This window comes from Nannospalax galili, unplaced genomic scaffold, assembly GCF_000622305.1.
Source record: "Nannospalax galili isolate Female #2095 unplaced genomic scaffold, S.galili_v1.0 scaffold646, whole genome shotgun sequence".
Taxonomy (NCBI): domain Eukaryota; kingdom Metazoa; phylum Chordata; class Mammalia; order Rodentia; family Spalacidae; genus Nannospalax; species Nannospalax galili.
Genome location: NW_008355279.1, coordinates 3,649,345 through 3,672,376, shown reverse-complemented (window position 1 = coordinate 3,672,376; position 23,032 = coordinate 3,649,345). Strand labels below are relative to the sequence as shown.

Here is a 23,032-nt window from a genome sequence, read left to right as displayed (position 1 = left end):
GCTGCTGAGATGGCTCATCAGCTAAAGCACTTGTATGAGGACTGGAGTTCAGATCTCCAGCACTCTTCATAAAAGCTTGTGGGTGTGGCAGCCCATCTGTAATCCCATCTGTAGTGCTTGGGAGGCAGAGAGAGGAGATCCCCAGGCAAGCTCACTAGACTAGTCAAAGTGGCCAGCTTTGGGTTCAAGTGAGAGACCCTGCCTCAGTGTATAAAGTGAAGAGCAATGGAGGACACCTGATAACAGTCTCTGGCCTCTACATGTTGTGCATGCCCACCTGCACACATCTGAACATGCACACACATACCACAGATGCACGAAATGAAAAGAATTTTCAAATGAGAGTAAAGGAAAACACTTCTGCTTAGCCATCTGGTTTCAAGTTATGTTTTACAATTTTTTTAAAGTGAGGAAAATACATTGAGGACCAACAGCTCTATTGTAGGGCGCTGCTGGTGGACACTGTGTTGTCTCTAATTGTAGTTTGGATGATGATCCTCTTTAATAGACCCAAATCCTAGCATGAGGGACTTAGGGACTTGAGATGTCAGTGTGGTTCAGAGTACACTTATTCTGGTTTAAAGAATTAAATGTCCTAACATTTATTTATTTTTATTTTTATGTGTATGAGTGTTTGCCTGCATGTATATAAGTGCACCTGTGTTGTGTAATGCCCACAGAGGACAGAAGAGGGCATCAAATCCCCTGGAATTAGAGTTGTGGATGGTTGGTAACTGTCATGTGAGTGCTGGGAACTGAACCTGGGTCCTCTGCAAGAGCAGCCAATGCTTTTAGCCACTGAGCCATCTCTTTAGTCCATATCCCAACATTTAACAACATAAAATTGAATACACTTTTTCGTAGGCTGCTTTTTATATTAGACTAATAGTCATTTGTAAAGCAGAATTGGTGTTTAAAAGCCACATGCCTCTGTCGATTCATCATATAACTTTGTGTTCCTCTTAAAAATATTTTAACTTTCAAAGAGGAAGACCTTGTTAAAAAAAATCAAAGAAACGCATAATTTATTCCTTTAATCACCAATTTAATTATTGTGGTGAAAATCATGCTCACATATATTACCCATTTCCTTTCCACTTTGGATGTTTAAAATATTTTCACCTGTTCTCAATGACACTTGAATCACTGCCTGTCTGTGGGTGTTTTTTTAAATGCCTGTGCTGTCTATAGATTTTTCTCGGTTGCTACGTCTGCCTTTTGGCGGTCTTTATTTGTCCTTTCACAATCATCTGCTAGCAATTAGCAGAGGACTGTCCTAATCTAGCTTAGTAAAAGTGGTTTTAAAACTCTGAAATGAACTTGGCAGTGCAGTACACACCTGTAGTCTCAGTACTTTGATGGTAAAGGCAGGGGAATGAGAAATTCAAGGCCAGTCTGGGGTATGTGAAATCTGTCTCAAACCAAACAAACAAGCAAAAAATTCAAATCTCAAACAAAAACTGGGAAAAGAATAAATGATTCTTCCACATTAGTTACTTTTCTCAGTGCTGTGACAGAATTCAGAACATAAACAACTTAAAGGCCGAAAGCTGGTTTTCGGCTTCTGGTTTCAGAGGTGTCATTCCACCCTGGAAGAGAAGTTTGGGGAGAGCAAAGCAGTTCACATCAGGGTCACTAGGAACCAGACAGAAGACAGGAAGGGGCCATAGACAAGATACCTCCAAGGACTACCCCTAGTGACCTACTTCCTCCAGCTAGGTCCCAAGTTGTCCCAGTCTCCCAAAATAGAGCAGCAGCTAAAGATCAAGCATTCATAACACCAGCCTGTGGGGCACGTTTCATAGTCAACCTAACGTAGTCTCACTGATAACATTTTTCTGGCGACCTCTCATTTTCCAAAGCTAATTTTTACCTCAAGGTATGACTTTTCAGGACCGCTGCTCTGAGAGGTCGCTCAAGCCCAGTTAATCTGTCCCTCATAATTACTCAGTTGGTCAACCCAGAGCCAAGAAGTCAAGCAATCTGCCACCTAGGATCTTAATCACTTTGTTATTATTAAGAAAAGCTGGGCTCAGCATGGTTGTCTGTATGCACAGTAGCCAGCCCAGCTTTTTCCAAATGTCTGCTGTCTATAAACTTTTGTACAAGCTCAGCTTGGAGGGTGATCACTTTGCACCCCCAAGTGCCTAAGGGTCAATTAAAGCCTACATCAACTTTAATGCTGTGCTGGATAGCTTTAGTGTCAACTTGACACACCTGGGTTGAGGGACCCTCAATTGGGGAATTTCCTCCATTGGACTGGCCTGTGACCATGTCTGTGGGGCATCTTGATTATTGAGTTATGTGCCCCTGGGCACATGGGCCTGTGTAGTATACAAGCAGGTTGAGCAGGGGCCAGGAGAGCAAGCCGGTAAGCAGCAATCCTCCATGGCCTGTACTTCAGCTCTTGCCTCCAGGTTTCTGTCCTGAGTTCCTAACTTGGACTCCCTGATGAACTGTGACCCAGGAGATGTAAGCCAAATAAACCCTTATCCAAGTTGGTATTAGTCAGAGTTTTGTCACTGCAGTGGAGAAACAGACTAGACCAAATGCTAAGCAGGATGCTGTGAACATGGAAATCACTGTCAGGACCAAAGGTGTGGATAGGATCACCACTGTTGACATTTTGCCTAAGCCAGCAATGCACAGAGATAGGATGTTGCCTTTCCCTAGCAGAGAGGTCCATAAAGGAATTCCCATCAGCACAAAAGTCAGCCTTATTGGCTACTTGGAGATGCTGATTTGGGACCTGTTGAAGACACTGTATCAAGATGATGCATCCAAGTTAAAGCCTCCATGAAGGAGCTGAGAGTCAAAGAGGACTCCCTCATCGAGATCATCTGCTCAAGAACCAACTAAGAGCTGCAAGTAGTTGACAGAGTCTACAAGACTGATCTGAGAAGGATATTTCTTTTGGGGGGGGTCTTTTTGAGAGAAGGCTATTTCTAACACATCGGGTCACTTCGGCAAGCTGATGGCTGCCCTTGCAAAGGGCAGAAGACCAGAGGGTGACTCTGGCACTGGCTATGAATGGATAGACCAGGACTCCCAGGAATGAAGAGGAAAGGAAGCAAGGATGTCAGGTGGACCAGCATCATGACCACATGGAGCATGTGCCAACTCTAGAAGATACCTGAAAGAGAAAGAGCTACAGCCCTTACCACACACTGAAGAGCATTGAGAGGGAGGTAGAGGAGACTTGAAATGCTCTCCCGAACCTGGTCCAGTGTGTTCAGAATGAACCCCTATATTGCTGTTCATCTGTACAACTCCATGAAGGGCAAGGGGACCAGTGGCAAGATTCACATTAGAGTTGTGTTCTCTTGAAGCAAAGTGGACACGTTGAGAATTGGGTCTGCATTCAAGAGCAAGGACAGCAAGACACTGAACTGCTGTCCAGCAAGGAATCAAGGGCCACTGAGAAGGCCCTGCTGTGCCTGTGGTGGAGATAGCCAATGCGTGACTAGTAGGAGCCCAGGAGTGGTGCTGTGTGTGCTCCCACCTCATGTTCTAGAATCAGCTTGAAACAGCAGAGCCCTGAACCTCCCCGTGAAGATGGCACTAAAGCCCGCAAACCTAACAACCTCCACCACCATCTCCACTTCCGCTGTCTAAGAATGATGTGGCTTTCCTTTCATTCCCTCCTTTAAGCCAAAGATAGGAACATTCAAAGAGTTAAAGTGTAAGTCTGTGATATGCCACAGTTTGCCACTTGTGTATTGTGTCATGAATAAACTCTTTACCTCAGAAAAGGAAAAAGTACCCAAAACTTAGCAATAAGGTGTGAGTAGGATAATGCATGTCCTGACAAAGTCACAATGGGTTTTGGTTAATGGCCTGACAATGGCCTCAGTCTCTAGGAGAGCATATCAGTGTTTGAATTTGCTGTTGACTATTTGGTTAGAACCCAGACATTATGAAGTTACTCATTAAATAGTAGATGTCTGAATGGTGTACAGGATCACTTCAAAAGTTATTACCATCTAAGCTATTAGCCTGGTGTATCTAACCTAGAAATTTTATTTTAATATGCGTGTTTTCTTTGTTTTGTCTGAGACAGGGTCTCACTATGTAGCCTTGGCTGACCTACAACTTACTGTAGGCTGGTCTTGAACTCACAGAGATCCACCTGCCTCTGCCTCCAGAGTGCTGGGATTAAAGGAGTACACCACCAAGCCCAGGTCATTTTGATTTTTTGTTTACATGTTTAAGATAGGGTCTCATGTAGCCCAGGCTGGCCTTGAACTTGCTATGTAAACAAGGATGGCCTTGAACACCTGTTCCTCTTGCCTTCACTTTCCAAGTGTTAGGGCTACAGGTGTGTACCACCATGTCTGGCTCTAGCATTATTTTAAATTGTTATTTTAAAAAATTTTAAACATTTTATTATTTTTATTTTATGTGTACAATGTCTGCATGTAGGTAGATGTACCCATGTTGTGTAATGCCTATGGAGGTCAGAAGAGGGTGTCAGATCCCCTGGAACTGGAGTTAAGGTTTGTAGCCGCCATGTGGTTGCTGGGAATCGAACCTGGGTCCTCTGCAAGAGCAGTCAGTGGTCTTAACCACTGAGCCATTTCTCCAGCCCCATTATTTACTTATTTTTATTTTATGTGTATGACATTTTTGCCTTCACATAAGTAAGTGTACCTATGTTGTGAAATGCTCATGGAGGTCAGAAAAGGGCTTTGGATCCCCTGGAACTGGAGGTACAGACAGTTGTTAGCTGCCACATGGGCTCTGGGAACTCAACTCCGGTCCTCTGGAAGAGCATTAAGTGTTCTTAACAACTAAGCTATCTCTTTAGCCCCTCAAACCTTATTTTAATAAGTTCTCAGTTCTTCAGTTGCTCCTAGAATCACTTTTATTTTCATATTAACTCCCACATTAGTAAGATAAATAATTGGGGGGCAGGGTTTAAGATAAGGCCTCATGTAGCTCAGGCTGGCCTTCAACTTGCTAGGTAGCCAGGGTAACTTTGAACTTCTGATCCTTCTGCCTCCACCGCTAAAATGCTAGGATTATTGGCGTGCTCCACCACACCTAACCTAAAGAAATAATTTTCTAATTGTTAATTTTATCTTAAGAAGAGTTATATTTTTGCCAGGTGTGGTGGCTCATACCTTTAATCCCAGCACTTGGGAGGCAGAGGCAGGTGGATCTCTGTGAGTTCAAGGCCAGCCCGGTCTACATAGTGAGTTCTAGGCCAGCTGGGGCTACAGGGAGACCACGTCTCAATAAGACAAAAAAAAAAAAGAGATTTTTAACTAAAAATAGTACCCTTTATTCTGACTTTTAAAGACTTAAATGTTACAGTTTTGATCCATCACTTTTCCTCTAGTAAGAAAAATGCCTAATTTATATTTTTCTCAAAAACAAAATTTATGAAAGATCAGGGAAAGAGTTCAGGCTACAAGAAAGTAATTATGTGTCTCAACTACTTCCTCAAACCAAAAATCCCATGTCTTTGTAACAAGTCTTTTGTGGCACACCCAATAGTTATGGTTATCACTGGTGCAGCTGCCTCACCCACCACTGTGAGCTCCCAGGGGACACAGACTGACTGGGGACATGCACAGGAGGTTCTACAGTGTGGAAAGAATGAGTTTGGAGTCTGCAAAATGTTATTTTTTCTAATACTCAAGTACTTCTTTAAATATTTACTTTCCTCTTCCTGAGATGAAGAAGGAGTTAACACAGACTTTTCCTATACTTTTCACATTGGTGGGCCACCATAAATAATGGAAAAACAGAAATGATGTGTTTTGAATTACTTCAGACCAGCACAGCACAGCCTCATAGTTGCCTTGACCCAGGGGACCAACTGAAAACTATTTTTCCCCTTAGAAATAAAAATAATTTCCAGAAAACCCATACCATATTCTGATATGAGTGTATTGATTTGCAGTTTGCTACCCCTGAGATTTACCTGGACATCAGGTATACTGATCTTCAAAACATACTTTAGCCTTCTAGCAACTTGCTTAAAATGACCACTTCCTATGATTATTTTCTTTTCAGCTACAGGAAACGTTCCTGCAAAATTAACTTGGGTTGCAGAAATACACTTTGAAAGATTAGTAGTCTCTTCATGTACACAGCTATCAGCAAGTGATTAGCAATCAGGAATATTCTGCTGTGCCTTCCCTTGCTCTGAGAGGTCAGTGTGGCCTCTGAAGTGTCGCCTCTGGAGAGTGGGGACAAGTGTTGAGTCAGCAGTTCTCTCTCTCTCTCTCTCTCTCTCTTTCTCTCTCTCTCTCTCTCTCTCTCGTGAGCACGCGTGCTCTGTATGTGTGTGTTGTGTGTGTGTGCTGTTTCCAAGGAACTTACATAATCAACCTTCAAAGAGCTCTAGAAATTGCATTTCTTTACAAGGACCCCAAATGAGTCTAGCATTTGATTAAAATTGTGGTTTGACCTTTACTGTGGCATATTATCTATACACTATACAATGAAGTCAAATGAACAGTCATGTAACTGAACAAGAAGTTTCTTTATATAAAATATGAATAGATACCTAAATACAATATGATTATTAAAATGACATCTATATGAAGTTGTCGTTATAAGATAAGAATGCTAAATCAGGGGCTGGAGAGATGGCTCAGCAGTTAAGAGCACTCACTACTCTTGCAGAGGACCTGGGTTCAAATTCCAGCATCCACATGGCTGCTAACATCCATAATTCCAGTTCCAGGGCATCCAACGCCCTCTTCTGTCCTCCAAGGGTATGCACTGCACTACCTGGGTGCACTAACACACATACAGGCATAACATTCATATACATTAAATAAATGAATAATAAATAAAAATATTTTTTAAAAAGAATGCTAAGTCAAAAGCTTTAAATAGTAAGAAACATTAATGGGGCAAAGCCAAGTATAAATGAAGATGGTCCCTAAATTCTCATGTTTTGCTGAGCATCACAAACCACCAGCCTGGGAGGCTGGTGTGGAACCCACTGTGTAACCTAAGATGGCCTTGAACATTCAATCTTCCTGCCTCAGTCTCCAGAATGCTAGGATTACAAGTATCTACCTCTTGTGTTTTTGAAGACTATATAATCAGAAATCTAAAATAAATATAAATAAATAAAAATAAAAAAATCTAGATGTGGTGATACACACCTGTAAGTCCTAGCCCTTGAGAAACTGAGGCAGCTGAGGCAGGAGGATCATGAGTTAGATACCAGCCTGGGCAACAGTGAAACCCTAAAGCCTAAAAACAAGAAAGAAAAAGTTTTATACTGACAAATAAAATGTCACCTACACACACCTCTGAAAGTGATCTTATCAGGAGGGTAGGGCCTGCACAGGAAGTTGCGGCCAGTCACTTCCACAGTACATCAGGGGGGAAATCCTGTTTAGAACCCTGACTGCTGTTGGGAGACGTAAAATATTTCCTTCCCATCTGCTGTTGTTTTCGCTAAAGGAAAAAAGAGAAATTATATGAGAAAGTACCAAAAGCAAGAGATCTTCCTATTCTACATTCTTTATCTCAGCAAGGTAAAGTCTGATTTCAGTATACAGAGCAGGCCTTTCTGAATATACTTAAAATTAGTGAGGGGGTAGTTGGATTTCACTTTTATTTCCTACACATCTGTGCTGTAAGAATTACTAGAAATGTGAATTTGTATAATTTTGCAAAGCAATACTATAAAAATAGATGATGGGTGTTAAACCTGAGAGATGCCCAGTCATTTCTTGATTTAAATCTGTGGCTCCACACTTGGCTTATCAGAATCTCCAAGGAGCTTTGAAAATGCAGGTTCTAGACCCACCCTGGGAGATTCTGATTCAGATGGGACCCAAGAGCCTATTTTGTACTAAGTTCCACACAGGATTGAAATCAGCAGCAGTTTGGAGAACCTGTGGTATAAATTATTAAGGTGGTTCCTTAAAACACGTTTTCCAATATGGACTGCAGTAAGGTTTGCACAAAACCTCCAGAGATTTTCAAATGGTCACTCAGATCAGCCTGCCATAGGGTTCCTCGCATCAAGGTAGGGAGCAATGGGGACTGTCTGGGTGCTCCATTGAGCTTCCCTGGAAATTGCTTGGGGTCGGGGGTTACATTTGCTTCTTGTCCTTTTTACTGGCAACTGACAGATAGTTTCTAATCTGTTTGTTTTTCTGTGTGCTCAGTTTTGTGGATGCTGAACAAGTGCTCTACCACTGAGCTATACCCCAGCTAGAGAGACAGTTTCTTAGCTAGGGAAAAAGGATAAGAGTCTTTTCCCAATTTTCTCTGCCAGACTTTTGTCAAAACAAGTTGTCCTGGGACGATCCTTAGCAAGCACCCAGCATCAGTGTAACTTAGGAGGGATGAGCACAGGGCTTTTGGGACCCTCAGAACCAACTGCTTGCCCAACAGAGGGCATGTGGACTACAGCTCACTAGACAAGCCTCCAGTTACTGATTTGTTAAGTTAAACAAGCAGTTTCATTATTAAAATAATCCAGCATTTCATTAGATTTCCTCTTTTGTGATAGCACAGCATATATCCACACATAAGCTTTGGAAGTCTGCAACAGACACATTTGAAAGTAATACATTAGTCCTATTGACACCTCGTCTTTGAATGAAGCCCTAGGTGACAGTGGGCTCTATCTGCATGTGATGGTTGTGGTAGATAGCCAGGGAGTTCTGGTTCAACAGTTTTAACAAATGCTCTCCCCTCTGCTCACATAATGTACTTCCATGGGGACAGCAAGGAAAACTTTGACTTTTATCTGTGTAATTTGTCCACGCTCTGTGACACAGCTTGGAGCTTGGGTCCCTATGTGCACAAAATTGTGGCAGAAACAGTGTTATCAGTTCAATTCAAAGTTAACTTTAGAGTTAGATAAGACTGCTGACCAAAATCCAATTTAATGACAAATCTCGGTTAAGAAATATGCACATATTGTCTGCTTTGTGGTGTAAACTACATTTGGTACAAACCAAACGTGCAAACAGATGGGCTTAATAATGAAGGCGTGAGCAGGGTTGCTATCGGCTGGGAAGCAGAGCTGCCTTCAGAGGTGCCTCTGACGTCAGGGCTGCTACATTTAGCAGCTCAGCAAAATACGTGTGGGCTTGTTTTTTGGAAGAACATGAAGGGATTTTCCCCATTTCTTCTGTAAATATCTACCGGGCAAGAGATCTGGTAAAATTCCAGAAATAAGACTTATATAAGGGTGGCAGTATTTTGCAAAGTTCACACATGGTTCAAAGAGAACAACCTTTATGTGTATTTCCATCCTGTCTCCATTGATCTGCCATCTCTTTAGGCCTCTCTACTCTTAGGTAATCTAGGTGAATTTCTTGCTTTTTTGTTTTGGTTTATTTTGTTTTAAAACAGCTTCCAGATGCAGAATTATCCTGAGAGCTGAGAATTGCCAGACCCATTCTTGTTTATGCTGTTTTTTAAAGTCACGCCCCTCTCCTTCCATGTAGTTCTGTTTAGACTTCTAGGGCAAGCGTCTCTCCAGCCAGTCACCACGGTAGCACAGATTTGGATGGTTTAGGCTTGGTGGTGTGGAAAAAAAGACATGGAGTCGCTGGATATATGGGCTGAAAGCAAGCCCCCACCCCCACCATTTTTCTAGTTCTGTGTTTCTACTGCAACCTTAGCGGCCCAGAAGTAGCACATCATCCCTTTGCCCTCCATCCCCTTTGGCTGCCTGGGGGATTGATTAGCAAGATGCCTCCACTTTTTCCCAGTATGGCGACTTGACTCCTGCCGGCTGTCTTCCTCCTTGGCAGGCGGCCCTGTAGGTCAGTGGCCATCTTCCCAGCCTCTCGTCTTCCCGGCCTCGTGGTAGGCACATTCCCAGGACGGAGCTTGCTGCTTCTCTTTCAGTCTTGACCTTGCTCTGTGCCTCTGATGGAGCGGGTGGCACAGTCAGCCTGAGTTTGCTCATTCTTTCCAGCTCCTGCTGCTTTGTCCTTGTGGAACCAGCTCGTCCCCCATTCAGCACCGAACTCAAATGCCTGCTTTTGTCTGTGGCTTTAAAAAGAACCCAACACAGTAAAATTCTACCACTGCCCTGGTACTTCTGAGTGACAGACACATTCAGAGGCAGAAAGTGGGTGCTCGATAAATAATTGCTGATAGAATGGATGAATGAAGACAGGAACTAAGTATCATCTGGTTTTAAAATGATCTGCTTAGGTCCTTGGTTGAGTCTGCAGGATCTCAGATTGGTTTTATGCATACTCCCTCAACTGTTGACCCACCTTCAGTGCCTGTGACTTAATTAGCATTTTCATAGTAGTTGGTAGCCTATCTTTGGTAACATTTATTTGTTCTTCAAGCCACCTGTAAGCTCACATTATGTTTAGGTTGTATTTAAAGGCAGGGTGTTTGATAAATAATGCAAATTACAGATCCCGATTCAACTCTAAGGTGCTGGAAAATTCAGAGTTTAAACAGGGCATTTTGATTAATTTTCGGGTAAAGGGCATGGGAGTTTCAAATTTTCAGTCCATTTATACCCCATTTAGGTTTAACCCATTTTAAAAGATCTTTCTAAAATGTTTTCCTCTGCTTGGTAGGAATAGTCTGAGGAGTCTATGGAACATAGCTTATTCCTTCCATGACAGCTTGACATCAGTCGTTGCCTGTGCTCTGTGTCATGCACAGGAGCTATTTTAGGGTGCCATGGGGGAGGGTGTGGGAGTCAGGAGGAGCTTGCTCAGTTTGGCTGCCTGTGTGGGGAGCGGCATGAGGTAAAGCAGCAGTGGTCTCTCAGGGCAGATGGTGTACTGGTGCTGGCTTCCACAGTGAGATGTTTTTGACCAGAGGGATGGTGTGATTGCTGTGTACTCCCAAAAGGGAGGAGTGGTACAGGGTCTCCTGCAGTCCATCAGGGACTCCTTTCACTAGGGAAAGAAGGGAGTCAGCTTGAGTCGGCAGAGTGGAGGGGGCTTGATGAATGGTTGGTTGGAAAAATCAAAGATGCCCCAGGGCTGGGGAATTGGGAGATGAAGGTGACTGGAATGGGGTGGTAAGCCGATGATAGCTTTGGGAAAGCAACTGTATGCTCAGAAGTGGTTATGTAGGCCTCACCTTGTCCTTCACCTGTAGAGTCTCTTGAAGCCTCAGTTTCCATATCTCAGTAGGGATGAAATCTCTTGTTGGCTTTAGGCCACTATCTCTCACAGGGAAAGTAACATGTAACAGCTGCTGCTGTTACAACTGCTATTGTTGTTGGAACGTGACAGAGACCATTCTGTTTAACACTGTCTTGTTCCTTGTTTTGTTCCAGTTAAAGTAATTTTATTTACAAGCTTGTGGAGCCCATAAAGTCTAAGCAAAGTGCATGCTTATTAGGGCATGACATGCCACTCCAAGGAAACAGTATCTGGCATGCTTGATGGAGGTCAGACCTTGTACAGTGGATGGACCTGTTTATCTGTGCTCTGGTTGGCTGTAGCTGTTGTTAGGCCATTTCTGTCTTAAGCAAAATTAGGAAGTCAGTATGAACTGGTTATACTAGATTGCCTTCTGTAGGGGAGAAAAAACTCTCCTGATTCATCTTTGATTTGCTATTTCAAAATCACATTAATTATGGTATGAATATACAACATTGTGTTAATTTAATAAAAATATAGAAGTGGAGGATTGATTTCTGCATGGTTCTCAGATATTGTGAAAAAATACAGTAAAGGAAAACTGTATGTCGATGGAACTATTTTCTCATATGGAATTGTTGGTTCAGCAAACAGGTGATTTTTGTTCTTAGTTTATTTTTTACAGCTCTTTCTGTAGCTAAGAGATACCTTATAGACTTGAGGTGGATTGGGCTGGACAACAGCAGGTAACCTCTCCATAGTTTTACTCCAACACAAACTTGGGCTGGCAATGAAGTGGGGAGAGACTTTACAGTCAGAAAAGTGAGTCCAGATCACTGCAGTGAGACCATGACCTTGCAAAGGCTCTTACTCAGCCTCTTGCTTCTGGATGGCAGGTGAGCCAGGCAAGTCTGGGCATGGAACCCACTGCCAGGGAGACTGCTTCTATTTTGGTTTATTTTGTACTCCCTCGATCCACAGAAAACATATTTGAGAAAGGTGGAAAGGAAAGATGCCTCAGCCAAAGGACAGAAACAGTGAGGACGGCAGTTGGTGGGAGCTGGGCTCTGCGAATGGCGCCACCTGTCCCCCCATTTGTTGGTCTTGCATGCCATCCTTCAGTTGGCACTGCTGCTGCCAGGAACCACCCCCTCCTTTTTTCCATCTGAAGGCAGGGAGAGAGGCATTGTGGCAGTGTTAACTCTTCCCTCCCTACAGCTTAGATACTCTTCTCTACTTGAAACTAATCTTTGTATGCCAAATTAGGACCCACAGAGAAGTTAGGTTCAAAAAAATTTAGATGTGGCAAGGGCCTGGGGGATTTTTAGAAATAGTCGTCTTCCCAGATGAGACCACGTGTGAGGGCGGTGGGGGTAATCTGAAGTTTGTATGATGGTGATGGCTAAGAAAACCTGCTTTGACCTGCAGCAAGGCCTCTACTTTAAATGCTCCTGGCAGATGGGCAGTGGTAGGGGAGGTACTGGGTCAGAGGAGCTCAGGGAGAGGCAGAAGGAATGAAGAATAAAAAGAAAACAGTGGAACATTCTTCAAAACACAGCAGTACAGCCGGGCATGGCGACATACACCTTTAATCATGGTACTTGGGAAACAGAAGCAGGTGGATCTCTGAGTTCAAGGCTAGCCTGGTCCACATAGCAAGTTCCTGTTTCACTTTTTTTTCCTTTTGGACTTTTGGATTCAGGGTCTCTCTGTAGCCCCAGGTGGCCTGGAACTCACAGAGATCCACCTGCCTCTGCCTCTCCAGTGCTGGGATTAAAGGTGTGCGCCATCACGCCCTATGAGACCCTGTTTCAAAAACAAAACAAAACTAACCAAACAACAACATCAACAACAAAAGCAGCAGTGACATTTGGAGGATATATTGGTTAGTCCTGATAATGATTTAGTAAGACAAAGAAGAAGTTGTTCATTAAATTAAGATGGCAGTTGAAATCACCACAATGTCTTTCCTGCCTTATTTCACGTGCTTTTGTAGGAATGGGAAAACACTACTCTAGGAGCAGTGTGGCAAACAATGTCAGCACAACTGCTATGAAGTTGGGGAGGGGGTTGCCATCTGGGTTAAAGCTGTGAACAGCTTTGTTGAAATGACAGAGATGGAAGTTATCATTTTTAGTGGCTTGGTTCATGTGCATCCTTCGAATGGTGCTGGAGCTGCTTGAGTCCTGGCGGGGGTTGGTTGCTGAAACTACTGCTTCCGTCCTTATTATGTTTTTCAAAAGTCAAACTTGTAGTGTGTCTACTCAGAAAACACATCAAAGTTTCTGCAAAAATTTGGCTCACCATCATTGGCTTAGAAAATAGAAAGAATTTTCTATCAAGGAGCTTACTTCTTGGAAATCCCCTCTGTCCTTGTTAACAAACTGCTTTTCTGTTGGGCCTGGTCTGGGTGGAGGAGATGTTGTCTCATCAGGTCCCTTCCTCCAGAGCCCAGAGCCTTTGCAGTCAGGGTCTGTGTGAAGCAATCTCTGGTTTTCTGTGAAACGCAATTAGATAATTGCGATCAAATCATGTGCTTATGGTAGATTTAAGGCCCGTAGACTTCTGCTCTTTGGGGAATTCAAGTGGCCAAAGACATAAGATGACCCCAGGTTCCATGAGATCTCAGAGAGCTTTTAAAGACACCCAAACCCTGTCCACACATCCAGCTACACAGTCAACTACACACAGTCAATGTTACATGGCATTTCAAGATTGATCTCAAATTCATTTGTGATAATTCTGCTCGTCTGTCTGCTGTTCACTGGCATCTCCCTTTTTTGCTTGCTTGCTTGTTTTCAAAAAGGTCTCACTATTTCCCAGACTGGCCTTGGCTTTGAACTCACAGTGCTCCTGAGTGCCAGGATTCTAGGTATATGCCACAATACCAAGCTTTGATCATTCTCTTTTCTGTACTAACACTGTTGAGTCTGTCTCATAGCTGGATGCTATTAGTTAAGATTTTGTTGATAATATGAAAGAGGCCCAGTGCTTTGCCTGTGTCTCCCTCATTCAGTCTCATGATAGTGTTTCCTCATTTTCCAAATAAGTTACTAGAGGCCTAGAGATGCTGGGCCTCCTGTGGCTCTTGAGCTAGAATTCATCATCGCCTTTGCTGTCTAGCTCTTTGCTTAGCCATTTTGTGTGTGTGTGTGTGTGTGTGTGGCTTTTGAGATATGGTCTTTCTTGTAGCCCCAGCTGGCCTGAAACTTACTATGTAGACCAGGCTCCTGAGTGCTGGGATTAAAGCATGTGTGACCACACCTGGCCTGCTTAGCCATTTTAGTCTTCGCTATTTCTCCACGTGGATTAGCCTGGTCTTGTCAAGTAGATTGTAAGCGCTTTAGAATGCTTGTTTCATGTGAGTTTATGTGCGTATGCTCCAGTCCTACCCCCATCTGAGCATTATCTGGGTACTAATGTTTTCTTTCCAGGGGTGAAGCAGGAGCAGGTTCTCCTAATTGGATGACTGCTGTGCTTGGGGAGCACTGTGAGTTGCACTGTCTCTGAAAATGAACCCTCTCCTGGATAGGTTCCAGTTCTCACCGTCCTGTAGGCTCAGCCTCATCTTCATGTTGCCAAATGGCTCACAGCTGCACCAGCGGCAGCCCCACTGCTTCTCTGCCAGTGCCAGGGAAATTTCTTTTTCAAGAACAAGAAGGAACAAGTTGGCATTGGCAGAGTTTTCTTATGCAAATAAAGTGGTGCCCTTTGCCCTTCATCCTCCCCTGACTCTTTGTCACACCCAACCCCCTGCCCTGGACCTTGGGGTCCACCTAGTCCTCTGTACCTTGATAAAAATGTGCCCAGCCCTTGGCCTTGTCTCCTTAAAGCTGCTGTAACTACTAATCTGAGCAACAGAGTCAGGATGGTGGAAATCCCTCTGGTAGCATAAATCCTTAGCTGTCTGCAAGCCAGTAGGGCAGAGGAGAGGAGCCAATGACACTCTATGTGAGAGGACCCCAGGGTCTGGAAAATCCTGGGTTCGAGTCCTGTTCTATTTTACCAGTCATGGTGTCTTGCACAGTTTCTGCAGCACCCACTGTAAAAAGGCTCAATGCCTGGCATATTAAATATCACACCCAGCCCAGCTGTGACCCTCAGCAAGCATGCCTTTATCATCTCCTCCTAGGTGACCTCATTTACCCATTTATCACCCTGGAGTAATAAGCTTCATCTTAACCCTTCTGTATACTGTTGTCAAGTTAAGAAAACAATTATTGGTTTGTTTGAGACTGGGTCTCATGTAGCCCAGGATTGCCGCAAACTTGTTTTATAGTAGAGGACAACCTCAACTCTGGGTCCTCCTGCCTTCACCTCTAGAGTTCTGGGATTACAGGCATGCAACACCGTGCCCAGTGGAGCTGTAATTACTTTTGTATCTTTAATTTAAAAGTGTGCTCTGCTTAGTATTTTTTCTTAATTTGTTTCCTTTCTTTTTCTTTTCTTTTTTTTGGTTTTTGGTTTTGGTTTGGAGGGACACTTTGGAGGGTATCACTTTACAGCCAAGGCTTCCTGTAATTTACCACACTGACCTTGAATTCATAGCAGTCCTCCTGCCTCAGCCTCTTCTGCCCAGATCTCAGCTATGGAGTTTCAAAAATGTTTTTTTAGCCGGGTGTGGTGGCGCACACCTGTAGTCCCAGCACTTGGGAGGCAGAGGCAGGCGGATCTCTGTGAGTTCCAGGCCAGCCTGGTCTCCATAGTGAGTTCCAGGGCAGCTGGGGCTACAGGGAGACCCTGCTTCAAAAATACAAAAAAAAAAAAAAAAAAAAGTTTTTATAGGTGGTGATGTATCTCACTTGGTAGAGTGCTTACCTAGCATGCATGTAGCTCTGCATTCTAGTCCTAGCATCAAATAACTTGGCGTGGTGTCACAAGCCTATAATCCCGGCATTCAAAAGCTGGGGGCAAAAGAATCAGGAGTTCCTGTGACGTTCTCTACACAGTGAGTTCAAGGACACCGTGGGATATGTGATATCACATATCAAAAGTAAATAAAAACATTAGTGTGAAATATGGCTTATGTACAGAAAAATGCATAAACACATGTATAAATTAGCAAGCAGTTATAAAGGTGTCAGTCATGTGGCTGTCATCCAAGCCTAGAATTGGCAGTCACTTATCCCCAAGTAACACTGTGGTTCTCAGTATGGGCTACATGAGGAAACCCTGTGTTGGACAGACAAACAGATGTATCCTGCTGTAAGGGTCAGTAGTGCTGAAATCAAGAAGCCCTAGTGCTAACACAACCCATTATTAGAAAATACTTGATTTTTATTAGTACAATGCTTCAACGGGTGAATTTTTAATAAAGGATTTAGATACTTAAGTCTGTTCATGTCAAATCTTGGATTTGCATACATTTAACCCTCTTAACTAACTATTCTTAGGGAATTTATTATTTTTTTTAAAAAAAGAGGCCACCCAGATTTTGAGTTGAAGGGTCTGCAGTGGACAGACCTTGGGCATGGCGTCGGGCAGCTTTCATTCTTTCGGTGGCGCCAACTGCTTTTAATCTCGTCTGTCAGTTTGCACCCGTCTTGGGAACCCAGTACTGTGCAAGTTTGTAGAAGCCAGATGTGTTCCATTTCTCTATTAATTAATTTGTGAATAAATTAAACATGACTATATTCTTTCCAATGACTGTTCCAGCTCCTTCACACATGTAACACTTTGTCTTCCATTTGTTGCAGGATTTAGTCATTCGTATTGTTTTTATTCTTGGCAACCTGACAGCAAGAAACAACCAGGCTCGGGAACATTTCTCCAGAGAGAGAGGGAGCATTGAAACCTTGCTGACACTCTTCCAGGTGTTCCGCCAGCTTGATGCGCACTCCCCAAGGCCAGGGCTCTCAGGAACCAGGCAGCCCACCACTCCAAGACCATCTGAGGCTGAGGATGTGCTGGTCAAACTGACCCGTGTCCTGGCCAACGTAGCCATTCACCCTCACATAGGCCCAGTGCTGGCTTCCAACCCGCAAGTGGTAGACCTGTTGCTGAGCACACTGGGTGAGGCCACAGACCCTAGACAGTTATGTGGGAGGGCTGTGGTGAGGGTTTGGCTCACTTTAAACAACCTCCTTAGCTGTGTAAAGGAAAGTCCCTCCTGGAGATGTGGCTCAGTTGGTAGAATGCTTGCCTGGCATACACAAAGCATGAATTCAATCCCTAGCACTGCATATACAATGTGTGGTGCCCATGCCTATAATCCCAGTAATGAGGAGACAAAGGCAGGGAGTTCAAGGCTAGCCTGGGATACATGAGACCTTGTTTAAAAACCAAACAAGGCCGGGCGTGGTGCTGCGGGCCTTTAATCCCAGCACTCGGGAGGCAGAGGCAGGTGGATCTCTGTGAGTTCAAGGCCAGCCTGGTCTCCATGGTGAATCCAGGACAGCTGGGGCTACAGGGAGACCCTGTCTCAGAAAGACCAAAAAAAAAAAAAAAAAAAAAAACCCCAACAAAAAAACCCAAACAGACTGGAGAGATGGTTCCACAGTTAAGAGCACTAGCTGCTCTTGCGGAGGACCTGGGTTCGATTCCAAGCACTCACATTCTGGTTAACAACCATCTGTAAGTCCAGTTCCAGGGCATCTGATACCCTCTTCTGACTGCCAGGGGCATTGCAAGACACAGGTACACACACACACATACAGGCAATACACTCATACACATTAAATAAAAATAGTAAATAAAATATTTAAACAAAACAAATAATGAAAACTCTTCTGTTCTTAATGAAACCAAGATTTTAAAAAGAAGAACCAACAATAATATAAATCATTGAATTGTGCACTATAAAAGGGAGAATTTTGGGCATCGAGGCAGCTCCCCAGGAAACACTAGTGCTTCAAGCATGACAGCCTCAATTCCATTCTAGGGTCCACATGGTGGAAAGAGAGAACCAACTCTTGAAAATTACCCTGTGACTCCCACATATGTGCTGTGGACTGTGGTATACCTCCCCTCAAATAAATAAATAAAATAAATAAATAGGCAAAATTTATGGTTGGTGAATTATATCACAATTTAAAATAGGTATATCAATCAAATGAGCCAAAACTGGCTAAATAAACTACAAAGACTATTAAATTCCAGCTTTTTCCAGAACAATCCACATGACTAAGGTTGATTTCCTTTTTCTTCCAATTCTTAAGGCTACCTGTAATTATGTCCCCCATTTTTCATGCCCCATCTTTTCCCCATGTTAGTTCAATCTGCCACAACAGAGGTTTATTTTTACTTATGTGTCTGTGTGTCTGTATATGCATATGCCACATGTGTATGAGTGCCCATGCAGGCCAGAAGAGGGCATCAGATCTCTCAGAGCTGGAGTTACTGGCAGTTATGAGCCATCCAAAGTGGGTTCTGGGAACCAAATTCAGGTCTCTGGAAGAACAAGGGGTGCTCTTAACTGCTGAGCCATCTCCCCAGCCCCCACAATATGATTTATTTCTCATATATCTGGAGGCTAAGAAATTCAAAATAAGCATGGCAGCTGATTCAGCTCCTGGAGAGGAATCATCTTCAGCCTTGTAGACAGTGCTTTTTATTCACTATGTGCTTAAATGTTCTTTCCTTGGTGAGAGACACCCCTGGAATGGGGAAAAGTCAGTCTCTCCTCTCTCTCTCCAGGGCCAGAAAAAAAAGAAGGCCAAAGTCTTCATACCCACTATAAGGGCAGACCCCAGGGATGTAATTTCCTACCATTTCACTCCACCTCTCCTCTTGGCCACCAAAGACTGGGAACCAAGCTTTTAAAAACATTATTAATTAATTAATTTTGAGATAGGGTCTCTCTGTAGCCCCAGCTGGCCTGAAACTCAATCTGTAGACCAGACTGGCCTTGATCTCACAGAGATCTGCCTGCCTCTGCCTCCTGAGTGCTGGGATTAAAGGTGTGCTCCACCACGCCCAGCCAAAATTTTATTTTATTTGTTTGAGTGTTTTGCCTGCATGTGTGTAAGTACACATGTGGGTGCAATGCCTACAGAGGCAAGAAAAGGGTATTAGATCCCCTGGAATTAGAGTTACAGGTGGTTATTAGCCACCATGTGAGTGCTGGGAACCTGGGTCCTCTGGAAGAGCAGCTAGTGCTCTTAATTTCTGAGCCATCTCTCCAGCCCCGGGAACCAAGCTTTAACAAATGGGTTTTTAAGAGGTACTTATCCAAAGCATAAAGCAAACCACCCAGTGGGGTTGGAGAGATGACTTGGAGGTTAAGTGTGCTGTCTGCTCTTGCAGAAGACCCAGATTTGAATGCCAGTGCCCACATAGCAGCTAACAACCATCCATAACTCCAGTTCCAGGGGATCTAATGCCCTCTTCTCTTCTCCACAGGCAACATGAATGCATTTACATACAGGCATAACACTCATACACATAAAATAAAAACAAATGAATAAAAAAACCCCACTTAATTCTGAAAGCCAGAATCCTGGGGCCATCTAGGGTGTTTCCCTTCCTTCATTCCCCCATGTGTCTTTACCAGCTCCATGTGTTCTCTCTGCCACATGTCTAAGCATTATTGTCTTTTAAATACTGCAGGAGGCTCCTGCTTGCTTCTACCTGCACATGCCTGCTCTTCTCTAATGGTGGCCAACATCAAGGGATGAGTCTAGAGGTGGAATGAGAGATAGGGGCAAACATCAGTGAGGGTCCCTTATGTAGGAAGCCAAAGGTTCTTTCATCTGCTCATTCTCATATTCATTGAGCATTTGCTTACTTTTGTTTTTTATTGTTTTTGAGTCAGGGGCTCATGTACCCCAGGCTAGTCTCTGACTCACTATTACAGCCAAGGATGACCCTGAACTTCTGCTCTTCCTGCCTGTGCTTCCTGGTTGGGATTATAGGCACACATTACCATTCCTAGGTTTATACAATGCTAGGGATCAAACCCAGAACTTTGTGTATGCCAGGCAAGCACTCAGTCAACTGAGCCACATCCCCAGCCTTTATGTTTATTTATTTTCACAGTACTGAGAATTGAACTCAGAGCTTGAACTTTAAGTATTTATTCAGCATCCACTGAGTGCTAGATGCTGTTCTTAGCTCAATCAAATCCCAAGTTCTCATGGAGCCAACATGTTAGGTCTGGAAGACCTACCTAACAACAGGTGATCATCTGTACTGTGGAGAGCACTAAAGTAGGGGACAGAGAACAGTGAGTTGATGGTTAAGGAAAGTATGTCCAATAAAGTGGCATCTAAACAGCCAGTCAGCTAAGTGGAGAACTGGAAGACTATCTCAGGCAGAAGGGACAGCAGTGTGAGGGGTCCCAGGCAGTCCCTGCTGCCCTGGTCAAAGAAGCAAGGAAACTGCTGTGATTGGCCTTGGGGGCCTGAGGCTACAGCACCAAATGAGGCCAGGAAGGTAAGGATGGGGCAGCTGAGGGAAGGCCTGAGGGTCAAGTGACATAGAACCATTGCTGGGCTATGACCCAAGTGACATTTTCAGACTTTTCAAGGAAGGATTGTTGTGTTGAGAATAGATTCAAGGAGAAGAGAAGCCAGTCAGATGAGGGAAGGATTGGAGTGATAGGAGAGATGAGAAGCAACTATTCTCTGTGCTTGGAAGGTAGACTTAATGGCAAGGGATGGACAATGACTTTGTTAGGAGGTAGAATGTGGGAATTAGATTAGGCTGTGCAATGAACCCCCAAGAGATCCTGAGGTTAGGACCCATGGGTGAGATCAGAGACAGCTCAGCTCACTGTGGTGTTGGCCCCTTTACTGCAGACCCAGGGCCTAGCCATCTTTTCTAGACCCCTGGCTGTGAGGATTGAGTTAGTGTGTCCTGTATGCTCAGCCTAGAGTGGTGCCCTGCATTTACATCTCCCTACAGTGCCCCCAGAGCACCCTCATAGGGTTTGTGTCATCCTCCCCCTAACCCCTGCACTCCTGTTGAATCCCTGATCACTTGGTTTCAGAATCCAAGTCACTGAGCGACTGTGAGGAGCTGGTGATCAATACCACAGCAGCCATCAACAATTTGTCTTTCTACCAAGTGAAGAACTCTGTCATCCAGCACAAAAAGCTGCATGTTGCTGAATGTAAGGCCACAGTTGGTTTGGTTTCGTGGACACTCATTTAAGGTCTCACTGAATTTCAGTAACTAAACACAGAATTGGAGGCATTGAGGCGCTCCAAATAGCTGAGGCGCTCATCCATCACTAAGAAATGAGAACATGGGGAAAAGTTCACTTCTTAGTACTTGTTGAAATCCCTCATAGTTTGTATTTTAGCACCTTTAAAAATATTTAGGTTAGCAGTATTTGGTTTTTATTCATCTATAAATAAGACCTTAAATTTACTGATTTTATTTCTCTGGTTTTCAAATTCAGTGCTCTTAAAGCTTCTTGTCAGTAAAAACATGGATGGGATCCTGGAGGCTGTTCGTGTCTTTGGAAATCTCTCCCAGGACCATGATGTCTGCAATTTCCTTGTGCAGAACAATGGTGAGTTAATGACAATTAAAACCAATAGTCAGCTAAGTGGCTTTGGAGCTTAGGTGATTCCAGCGTGACACCGCTTGTTTCTGCTTTGAGATGAATGCCACTTATTCTGTCCCATAAGGGAGGTACTTGTCTCAGGGTGCTGACATGGACCTAGGAGTATTTGCTCTCTCTGAGAGCAGCCTCCTGAGTGACAGGATAGGTAGTGTATGCGTTAATGGAAACAAGTAATCTGCACTGTGATTTCTAGGCCTAGGAATAGATGCAAAAGAGTATTTTCTTTCACGTACTAGAATATGTTACACTTTGCTTTTAATGCAAATACAAGCTAAGTGTCCAACAGCCAAGACTTGGATAGATATGGTATATATTATATATTATGTTGTATAAATACGTACACTTAAGCAACAAAATGTTCTACAGCAAGTAAATTAGACATTCATGGATCAACATGAATTAGACATTGGATCAACATGGAACAACCTAAAACACATGATGTAGAAGCAAAAAAAAGTAGTGATAGTAAGAGATAGAGAATCATGTCACCAGTAAACATTTCTTAAAATTTATTTTACTTTTATGTGTATGAGTGTTATGCCTGCATGTATCTAGGTGCACTCGTGTCGTGTAATGCCCACGGAGGTCAGAGAGGGTGTCAGATCCCCTAAACTGGAATTACAGATCGTTTCTGGATGTTGGTGCTGGGATTTGAACTCGGGCCTTCTACAAGGGCAGACAGTGCTTTTAACTGTTGAGCCATCTCTCCAGCCACACCAGTGGAAGTTTTAAGACATGCAAAACTCCCCTGGCACTGCTTCTGCCTATGCATTTCTGTGATGATGGTAGAGAGTTAAATCGTGTTTGGAAATTATTGACTTCCTATTTAAGAGATTTACCATTGGAGGAGAAAAGATGTCCAAAGACATAACATTGGATTTGCAATGTTTTGCTGGTTTCTTTTAATTGGCAAATAAAAATTGTACATGTATCTGGTATACAACATGTTCTTTTGAATGCAATGTTCTGTTTCTTAGGCTGGCTGGATGGCAAGTACTCAAGTGTTTATACAAACCATACTTTGCTTCATATATTTCATGTAAGATTAATAATTTTAAAACCTAGCTATCCAGAGGCTGGGGATATCTCGGTTGGTAGAGTGCTTGTTTAGCATGCATGAGACCCTAGACTGAATAAACCCGGCGTCGTGGTACATGCCTTTACCCAGCACTTGGGAGCTAAGGGCAGGAGGATCAAAAGTTCAAGGTCATTCTGAGCTACACAGCAAATTTAAGACCAGCCTGGAACACAGGAGATCCTCTCTCAGAAAGAAAGCAACCCCCCCAACAACAAAAATGCCTAACTGTCCATGTTTATGATAATAAATCTGGAAAGTGCAGATATAAAAAGCTGCATCATCATCACACTGCCCCCTTTATTCAGATGCCCTGAGAGAACTGCTAACATTTTGGTGTGCATTTTTTGGAGTCTTCAGAACCCACATGTATGGGATGTGGCCTTTGCC

General features: G+C 43.5%; 1 protein-coding gene across 1 annotated transcript in view; it reads left to right on the top strand.

The window, feature by feature from the left end:
• Positions 1 to 23,032, top strand: part of Armc2 (armadillo repeat containing 2) — a 123,466-nt gene that overhangs the window by 89,732 nt on the left and 10,702 nt on the right. The window contains exons 13-15 of the mRNA XM_008852442.2: positions 16,754 to 17,069; positions 20,986 to 21,108; positions 21,400 to 21,513. Coding sequence (XP_008850664.1) covers positions 16,754 to 17,069; positions 20,986 to 21,108; positions 21,400 to 21,513 — 553 coding nt within the window. The remainder of the gene's footprint in view (positions 1 to 16,753; positions 17,070 to 20,985; positions 21,109 to 21,399; positions 21,514 to 23,032) is intronic.